Source organism: Parasteatoda tepidariorum, chromosome 5 (assembly GCF_982258835.1).
Source record: "Parasteatoda tepidariorum strain Cologne lab strain chromosome 5, Ptep-v5.0, whole genome shotgun sequence".
Taxonomy (NCBI): Eukaryota; Metazoa; Arthropoda; class Arachnida; order Araneae; family Theridiidae; genus Parasteatoda; species Parasteatoda tepidariorum.
In genome coordinates, this window is record NC_141759.1 from 11,438,366 (window position 1) to 11,449,387 (window position 11,022).

Here is an 11,022-nt window from a genome sequence, read left to right on the forward strand (position 1 = left end):
CTTGTAAGTTTGATAATTATATTTTCTTTCTTTTTTTTCTTACAAATCTTTAAACTCAATAAACCTAGTCTATATTTTTAAACTTTTTGTCAGACTTCATGAAACTAATAGCTTTTTAATAAATCTTGAAGCTGCTTCTAAAAAGTACTTCCGGTATTGACAATCGCATCAGAGTTTCTTAAAAAATGGTTATTTTAAATTTTTTTAATTAATGTAATCAAGAATCAGCAATCGTTTAATGAATTATAATTTTAAAGTTATGTACCAATTTTTATTTTTTTTTTTACACTCAATCGAATAGAACAAATTACAAGCTGATCAGAAGCATTTATTTTAAAGTTGCGAGTAATTTTATGTGATGAAAATGTCTAAGTGAGAATGATTTGAAATAATAATTTAAAAAAAAGTTGAGTACAATATGTCCTATATAACTTATAATACCGAGCAGAATAAAACTAATAGTTAGTTGTTTTTCAAACATTTGCTTAGATATAAAAACACGTCCCATAAGATGAAATTAAAAAAAAATTCATGTTACTTTCAACAATATATGTTTTTATTTGCAATTGATTTTATTCAATTCAGCATTAAAATTGCATAAGAAACTATACTGACTTATTTCTAAAAAAGTTAAGTTTTCCAAAAGTAGCTAATTTTTGAAGTAGAGAGCCATAAGCAGCTGCATTAAAATGCTCACACACACACACACATATATATATATATATATATATATATATATATATATATATATATATATATATATATATATATATATATATATATATATATATATATATATATATATATATATATATATAAAGAAAAAGAAAAAGAAATCGCATGTTAATCTGATTTAAAATGCAGAGTTATTATACATATTTTCACTCATGAACAGCAATATAAACTTTTCAACAGATATCCAAGCAAACGATAAGCATGCAGCTATAGTAGAATTTCAAAGCAAAATTTCTATTTTAAAAATCTTTCAATTTTAAATGATTTAATTATAAGAGAAATTATGAACATTTTACTCAATTTATCTGCTTGCATACTGCTACGTTAAAACATATACATTTAAGCAAAATAAAAATAATAGTTACATTTGAATAAATTACAAACAATAAATTATACTGTGCGTAACCTGCTGTAACGATTCACCTGTAACGTTGCCCTAAACAGCGACGAGAAATATTTCGATTGTTATGGTCTCTCTTATTGCTAAGCCTACACCAATAACCTCTAAGAATATCCTCCAACTTGAATTATTTAAGATCAGGAGGCATCTTTAAAACAAAAATAATAAAATTTAAGTTGGAAAATTTGCACATATTTGATTAAAAGTGATAAAACTAAATTAATAAATGTCAAGCACACTTACCTAATTTCGAATAGACTTTCGATTGTCAACACGCACGCCATTCGTTGGCTCGCACGGAATTCTGGTATGTGACCTAGTTTGTATGATGTGTACTTTAAACAACCTTAAGACAAGCTTAGGTATAAATAAAATTACTTCATACACCTCAATAAATACCTCACTCTTTTTAATTGAAATAAGATCTATTTTTTTGTACCTCATAAATACCTTTTTTGTTACAAGTGTAGGAAAAACAACCTCATATACCTTAAAAATCACCTTATCAGTCTGGTTGATTTGAAGTGGATTTCAAACAAACTCGAAATAAGCTTAGATATAAATAAAATGACTTCATATACCTCACTAAATACCCCACTCTCTTTAGTTGAAATGAGGTAAAGAATTGTATACCTCAAAAAAACCTCTTTTGTTACAAGTGTAAGAAAATCAACCTGGTATTCCTTAAAAATCACTTTATCTGTCTGGTTGATTTGAAGTGAATTTTAAACAACCTCAAAACAAGCTGAAGTGTATGTAAAACAACCTCGTACACATTAATTACAACCTTTACGAGGTATAATATTTATTGCTGTTTTCTCAGCAACCTTAAATATACCTCAAAAGAACCTCTATACCTCAAAAATACCTCAAATCAACCTTAAATGTACCTTAAATTTTCGAAGGCTAGTTTAACGAGGACTAATACCGCACACCCTTGGTCCCTACGCAGACTGATCAGAGTGGTCACCCACCCGCACACTGACCGCAGCCAGTGATGCTTGACTTCGGTGATCTGCCGGGAACCGTGTCTTAAAGATCAGTCCACTGCGGGAAATTTGGGCATGAGATATGAAATTTGGGAAACTAGCCCTTGGTAATGATATGTAAAACTAAAACTTCGGCATGTTTCGAAACAACTACTTCAGATGATTTTTGGATTGCAACTCAATAAATTCAAGCTGAAACTCCGATCTCACTTTTTTTTTTATTTTTGACTTGCGAGAAGAGTAACATGTATGATTTTTTTAAACGCTAAAATACGAATCGCGATGTGTGATTTTAAACCTCGTGAATACGAAGCACGATGTGTGACATAATTACGAGAAGAATTAAAACGTATGATTTTAAAAACGCACGAATCACTACATGTGATTTTTGTTGTTGCTTATCCTCTTCTGGCCTGACGAAGTCAGACCAGATCTATGAACCCGTTGACCTGAAGAAAATCAAACACCAAAAGAGGAGTAGAGTGAATGTCTTCCTAGAGAAGACAGTTCAGGATGTGATCAGCGGAAGCCCGGTGTAGATGGCATTTAGAGCAGAGGTTTTAGTTCCATCAGAACCAAAGTTCCATCAGTAAACCTTTAAGATGGCCGTTAGCTAGGCGGGAGATGGTGGTAAATCATGTGATCACGAAAAAGAATAGGTTGGATATGTGTTGTTAAACATGCACATGTTCATGAGACTATGGAATTGTGCACGTGTATTGAAATGTTTTTATGCGAAAGAGGTCCGCTTTTAATATAAATTTATACATCTCGTTTTTTTAATTTTTTATTTATTACTATTATTCTCTTTGGGAACGTGTCGATTTTGCTGAAATACGTACTTACTTTTTAAATTACCTAAATAAAAAATTTAATCAAATTTCATGAGTTGTAATATGTGTAAAAATATCGATATATTCAAAATAATAATACATCAATAACAGCCAAAAAAGGTAAAAGAAAAAAGCGTTTAACCTCTTACATTTATGTCAAAATCCGCACAATTAGAGCACGTAAAAAATTATTATTTTAATGCGTGATTCATAACTCGCGTCCCGTGAAACTATAGTATTAAAAGTGTCACGATTTTTTAAATCACGGGGAAAAGCGTAGTAACTAGCGAATAGTCATTGGATTTATCATAAAATCAGCATACACGAAGAGAGTCAGAAGTGATAAATAAAATTCGAAATTATCTATTGTCGTATTAAAAATATTGGGTTTTTTAAAACTATGCGTAAACTCGTAGCATTAACCACCAAAAAAAAGCAATCGAAAAACTACATTGAGAGAGATTGTGTGCGTCAAAAAAATGCGCAATTATAAATTTGCAATATTTTTTTTTTCAAAAAAAAATTGAATTAGTCTTTTTATTATGTTCAAGTTGCTACTGTGGATCACGTATTAAGGCTTCTCAGGCCACATGTGAGCCGCTGGTTGTACAGTCGGCAAAAAAAAAAAGATATCACCCTGAATAACTTTCGTTCTAATGATCGGATTTTCACGAACTAAGTGTTAATCTTAATGGTTCCTGGGGGTGACCTCAAATATGCTAATTAATTAGTGCTAACTATTAATTAAGTTACGAAATCAGACACAAAAACGTACTTTCGCTGAATAAACATATATTTTTTCTTACATATTTGGATTCTTAACCTTCAAAATATAGGGGGTAGCCGCAATCTGGGAAATATGGTCCAAATTGTTTGGTCAGGAGAGCGATCCAAAGTTCGGACCCCTTAATGTTAATTTCACTTTTTACGTTTTTAGTCATATTTTAAAAACTAATAAAGCAATTCGAAGAAAATTTCACCCAGTCATAAAACTCATTTACCCAAAAATAATTTCACGAAAAAAATAATTTTTAATATTTGTTAATTATTTTTTATTATTTAATTAAATTAAGGATGAAAAATTTTTGAATTATAAGGTATGAATTTTTTTATACCATATTAATCTACATATTTTTCAATTGAAAAATCTAAAGTTTCAACTGTTTTTATTTATTAGAAGCTGAGAAAAATTAAAATTAATTATTTTTAAAAAAATAATTTGGCGACAATGAAGAAATGATTAAATGGAGCGATTAATATTAAAATGTGATAAACTTGCGAGGAACTTGACTTCGCGCGCTTAGCATAAAATTTCATTCATATTTTTTTCGCTAATAATCGTTTGCTTATCTTTTCATTTTTATTTTTTTAAGCTATAAAATACGATGTTTCTTTTTTAGTCGTCTAAAATTCTATTTGCAATTTAGTAAAGAAATTTGAATAAAACATTTTATTGAATAAAATACATTTTATTCAGAGAATGTGGAGTTTTATAAAAGCATGCTTCTGATAGAATATGATTATACAACAGATTGTGCTTCTTCAATGTGATTATTTTTTATTATTTTTTTTCAATAACTGATAAAATTTCAATAATATACATACGAATGAATAAATTTGGAATAAAATATTCATCGATTTCTTGAATATATATTTTATAAATATTAATAAAAATACGCAGTCAACATTTTTAAGCATCTCTCACAACATCGCAAATTTCTCAAAATCTTATAGGGTAAACTAATCAGTGAAGGAATACTTAAGCTTAGCTTGTCTTTAAAAAAAATCATAAAAATTTCAAAATTTGTAATTTTAGCTAAATGACGTATTTGTTATTAAATGCATGTCGACATATTTGTTATTAAATGCAAATTATGTAAAAAAAATTTAGATAACTTACATAATATTGTTTTAAGCTTTTGGTGGTTTAAGTAATAAGTAGTAAGATAACCAAGTGAAGGAACAGTTCTTAAATTGAATAAACACTAAATTTTCCAGTGAATGAACACTTAATTTTGAGAATGTTTGATGCTCGTTAGGAATCCTTAGGCCACACAGATATCTGTCGCCCTGTAGATGCCTGAATTGACTGATGTTAACACAGGCGGGCATTAGGAAAAAAAAAATCTTTTAAGTTTTCGTGCCCCCATTTCAGTATCTTAAGGGCCTTACGAGCTCTGTTTAAAAAGAGAGTATCATATCAGATATATATATATATATATATATATATATATATATATATATATATATATATATATATATATATATATATATATATATATATATATATATATATCTGATATATATATAACAAAAATAATCATAGTAGCAGTATTTGGTGGTAAATGTAGCTTATCGCAATTGAAGAGTGCGACATTTTATGGTGAATTTGCGAACGTAAGTTTCAGAATGTATCGAAACATGTGGATGCTATTTGCTAATCATCTTTATCCAAAGAAAACCATGTAACGTAAATATCTAGCAAAATGAAGCAATTTTTTAAACAATGAATCATACAATATGCAACATATTATTTCAATATCTTATTCTTAAACATAACATATTTCAATGTTTTTAAAATGCCACTAAACATTCAGCAATTCATTGAGTTATGGAAAAAAGAAATCGTAAATTACAGAAAACCTTGTGAATGTGCATTAGAATTACTATACAATCTACATTTTATTTTTCATCCCTAAAATTTTGTATATAGCTATTATAAGTTATGTTAATTTGATTTTAGTATGAAATCCTCGAATAAACATAGCAAAAATAGCATAATCTAAATAATATCAGATAAAAAGTTCATGTATTTAAATTCTGAAAACTTATAAATCGATTCAAATTTTCTTTTCAAAAGAGATTAAAATAATTTTTTATTTTATTTATTTATTTATTTATTTTGCTTTTTGGACATAAATGAACTTAAAAATTGTCTATTGCCTAGAAACTTCGAGGTGTTTTCTATTAACTATTAATTAAACCTCTCAGAGCAATCACAAAACATTATTTCAATTTTTTTACAGTCAGAAATTGGTTGCCTAGCAACCTAGTAAAATTAAGCGTTTCTCTTTTGAATCAGTCAAGGGTTATCTTAAAATATTTAGTTGCGCAGGCGACTTTTTTTGGCGGTTTTCTGGACTATCGCCAAATATATAAACCTTTATTGCAACCCAATTTACGACCCAATTGTTTTAAAATTTTGTCTACCCCCCCTAATTCAAGTGTCTAGATTCCAAATATGTAAAAAAAAATATATGTTTATTCAGAGAAAGTACGTTTTTGTGTCTGATTTCGTAATTTAATTAATAGTTAGCACTAATTAATTAGCATATTTGAGGTCACCCCCAGGAACCATTAAGATTGACACTTAGTTCGTGAAAATCGGATCATTAGAACGAAAGTTATTCAGGGTGATATCTTTTTTTTTTTGCGGACTGTACACCCCTAATTTACACAATAATTTCATCTCATAAAAATAGATATTTTTTTTATAAATGAAGTATGTTTAATTTAATTTTTAATTTAAAACACTGTAATTAGTCTAAACATTTGAAAAAAATGCAATATTATTTATCATATTAAAAGTTAGGCACTTGCAATGGGAATTTTATTAACAATAACAATTATTATTTTATATAAATTAAAAAATATTCGCAAGGTTTAAGAATCCTCGTTGTTTTATAAAGGACAGTTACTTCATTTTCCCATTATAATTAATGGCACATTAGTATGCTCCTAAAATGAAGTGAATAAATACCAATTTATGTATCAAGTCCAGTAATTTTTAACGGATTAGAAATTACCCAGAAATTACCACCTTCTCGTTTTCACTGTTTAACACAAAACTAAAGATAATGCTAAAGCATTTAAAGATATACAAAATCTCTTAAAGCTTTTTAAAGACAGAATAGGGAGTTTGGGAGTTTATCACAACTAACCTTAATAAATAAACAAGTCAAATTTGATTATATTTTCCCCCTTAAGCAATCAAACTTAATGAAAAAAAATTAAGTTCTCAAGAAAGTTGCACATTACCTATCTGCACAAATAAAAGGGAATGAAATATACTACTTGTAACATAAATGTAATTAAACTACGAATTAATAAAATTTTTGCTGTCAAAAAATAAATGTAAAATTTACTACACAATTAAAAAAATTCTCTTGTTTACAAAATAAATAAAAGTTATAAAACTAAACATTTGATATATAAATAAAAGAAAAAGGCCTTTTTAAAATATAGACTAAGAATTGATTATAGTTTTTTATGCTCTACAGTTTTTTATTTATTCAAATAGACAAAATTGAAATTAAATTAATATACAGGGTGTTTATAAAGTCCCGGACCCATTTTGATGTTTAATAACTCATAAAATAATATAGATAGATTAAAAATTAATAACATAAATGGTTAGATAGACTAAAAATGTTTCATGACCCTTGTCAATGAACTTCCACGTGTGCTCCCTTCGTCGCACGGAGAATATCAAGTCAATAGTCATTTTCACGCCAGGTTGCGGCAAGCATGTCGGCATCCACAGAGGCTATTGCGGTTGTAATTCTGGCTTTTAGGTCATCAATGTTCGACACGATCCTCCAGTAAACATTGTCCTTTATAAATCTCCAAAGAAAAAAGTCCAGCGGCGTTATATCAGGTGATCTGGGTGGCCAAGGAATTGGAACTCCTCGCCCAATCCATCTTCCTGTCTCATCAATAGTATACTTAGACATGTTGGAAAACTTCGCTTTTCCTCAACTAGAAGAGCTTCATTCACATGTCTTTTTGCAACAAGATGATGCACCACCTCGTTGGGGTATCATCGTTCGTAGTTCTTTGAATAACCATTTTCCATGAAGATGGATTGGGCGAGGAAGTCCCATTCCTTGGCCACCCAGATCACCTGATGTAACGCCCCTGGACTTTTTTCTTTGGGGATTTATAAAGGACAATGTTTACTGGAGGATCGTGTCGAACATTGATGACCTAAAAGCCAGAATTACAACCGCAATAGCCTCTGTGGATGCCAACATGCTTGCCGCTACCTGGCGTGAAAATTATTATCGACTTGATATTGCCCGTGCGACGAAGGGGGCACACGTGGAAGTTCACTGACAAGGGTCATGAAACTTTTTGAGTCTATCTAACCATTTATGTTATTAATTTCAATCTATCTTTATTATTTTATGAGTTATTAAACATCAAAGCGGGTCCGGGACTTTATAAACACCCTGTATTTTAAATACAAATAATTATATAATTTAAACATAGATTGTATTTTATTTTATTTTATAACCGCTGTTGAGCAGTCGACTATGCCCCATTTGATTTGCATGGAGAGGAAAACCATGAAAACCTTCGCCGGTTTGCCTGACGTCAAGTGGTCTCAGGTTTTAATCATAATTGTTTCCGAAATACTTATGTGTAAAGTTCAATTATTTTTAAAATGCCTTATTTCTGAAAAAAAAAACCTGACTTAGCCCATTAAATGAATTGCTCTTTTAGTTACTAAGTTTAATTTATTGATGAGGGAATATATTTATTTATTTTTGTATCAGAGGTTCTCTTAATATTAATGCTAAATCCGGGATAGGACACAACATTTTAACAAGTTGGACACAACATTTTAAATTATTTACATAATAGAACTTCTTCCTAAAAAGCCAACGATTTTAACTAATATTTTTTCCTCTTTGGAAAAAGAAGAAAAAAAATCACCTGTACGGTACTTGTGGAAATAAAAAGTATCTTAAAAATTTACAAGTTGAAGCAAACATTTCTCCTTCCAGTAGATGTTTTCCCCGAATGAAATTTTGTTTAATGGAATTACATTTTAAATGCAATTTATTTGTTCAATTCGATGGAAAAGGATTATAAATCTTTGGAAATATATGCGCAATCAAGTTTCTTGCCTACAGCATTTTACAGAGTTCAATCTTTTAAAAATTATGTTTTTTTCATTTTCTTCACTTTTTATTTTCAAAAATCTTAATTAATTTATAATGTATTTTTAGATTTCTACTCTTGATACGGCTACTGAGAGAAGTTGACGTAGTTAAATTTTATAGCATAATGAAACATTAATACTATTGCCTAGGAAATATTTCCTGGAAATAAATATTATCCCTTTTTTTAAATAGACAACTGTTTTTCTAAACAACAATCAAGCGAAATGAATGTTAAAATCATGTTTAATAAAATTCACATTTTAATGTGATTACAATGGACATAAATGGTGAAGTAATATAATTTTTTTGTGTTCAATAATCACAATAAAATGACTTGAGTAAGAGTAAAAAATATTTTTGTGTAACTACAAATCTACTTCAAAGTTAGGAAATACATCGTTAATGACTGTCATGTGTGCAAAATACTTTGATGTAAGACGTTCTAAAGCCTTAGAGATAGTAATAAATCTGTCCAATTACAAACAAGACAACATAATTTTACATTTTGCGTTCTCTAAAGATACGCGTATTGTGAGATAAACCACTTAACTATGGTAAACGTGAAAGAGGGTAATTTATTGGAAATTTTTTTGCCACCGGGACGATAGGACCTTCACTTCTTTCTGCTCTAATGTGAATATCTACGTCACTAGGAACTCACCGCGATAATCAATGTAACAATTAACGACGAAATCGCCTCGCTTGTAATGTTTAACATTTGGAATTACTTCTTTATAAGATGTACAATCACACACTGTCTTAAATGCCAGCCGTTTTATAACCCTAAACATTGGCTATCAGCTTAAATGGGTGCTAGCCAAACGAATTCTATCGCCAAGAGCTTGGATGCCCGATTTTTGAGTGTGAGTGAAAATGGCGATAAGTTTGAGCTGGACTGATGTAACGGATACGCTAAGTAATACATATTTTTAACAGTAAATATGTATTTAACAGATTTCTGGATACTGGACATTAGTATTGCACCGTTTGCTGAATTAATTTAAAATGGCTTGGATATCTTTACTCGCTATATAGTGCTAGCCATATATTGCAGCTACATCACTACTGAAATTAGTTATTTTGCAACCACAGTTTCCTCTTATAGCCTTAACAAAAGCATTTTTCAGAGCCATTTTATGCATTTGTTTGCGCGGGATTTTATATTTTGTCATCATGAAAGTTTTAATTACAGGTAATTCTTATTAATTCGAGAGTTATAATATAAGTGCATGTTTTAGAAGATTTATAATATAAGTGTATGCTTTATGTTTATATTAAAAAAAATCACATGAGATTTTGTTAATATTAAAAAATTATATTAAATTTCCGAAAAAATACAACACTTTAGAATTTAAATTACATAGTTTGTTTTTCTTTATGTATGAAATTCATGTATTTTTGAAAATCTTAAACGAAAAACAAAATTTTTCATTTATCAAAGTTTTTCCCTGTTTCTTTGGAAATTCTTAGTCAGATCTGTCTAAAATATGCAACGCAGTTTAGTAATGAAATTTCTGAAATTTAAATGAGTTGATTTATGTTTATTTCAGTGGCATAATACAGAGGTATCTTTTTTTTCCTAAAAAATATATTGCTAAGTAAATTTTATTTTGATAGGAAGATGCTGTATTGAATTTTCTTCAAAACAGTGCAGAGTTCTTAGACCATATTCAAAATAGTTTTGTTTCAATTTTATAATTCAATTTTTTATGCAAAAAATAAATTCTAAATATGAATCTGAAAAGAAATGGAAAAATCCTTACCCATACAGGAAATTTCGTCCTGAAGGCATCCCGAAACATTCCGAACGCTCCTGGAACGTAGAGTGTCAGAAGAAAGAATTTCGTAGGATATCACATGAAGACGACAGGCCTTTCAAAGGAGTGTTTTAGGAATCAGGTAGGATTATCGTTCAGCGCATGCGTGTTAACTTCAACTTTATCGTTAATCTTTAGCTCAAATATCTTTATTAGTTTCTTTTTCGTTTATCTTTCTTTTTTCTGTAAATTTATATAATTGATGTATAAGTGTACTTGAACCCCATCATTAACTTTAACATACGTGATTTATTTAATTTTTTCATAATGATTGAGGAAGCTTTATTTTTATTATTTCGT

At 29.1% G+C, this 11,022-nt stretch overlaps 1 protein-coding gene across 1 annotated transcript in view; it reads right to left on the reverse strand.

The window, feature by feature from the left end:
• The window catches only part of LOC107453193 (uncharacterized), a 52,191-nt gene extending 41,421 nt beyond the window's left edge, over window positions 1-10,770 (reverse strand). Inside the window, exon 1 of the mRNA XM_071185355.2 lies at window positions 10,669-10,770. Coding sequence (XP_071041456.1) covers window positions 10,669-10,707 — 39 coding nt within the window. The 5' untranslated portion in view covers window positions 10,708-10,770. The remainder of the gene's footprint in view (window positions 1-10,668) is intronic.
• Window positions 10,771-11,022: the final 252 nt, after the last annotated feature.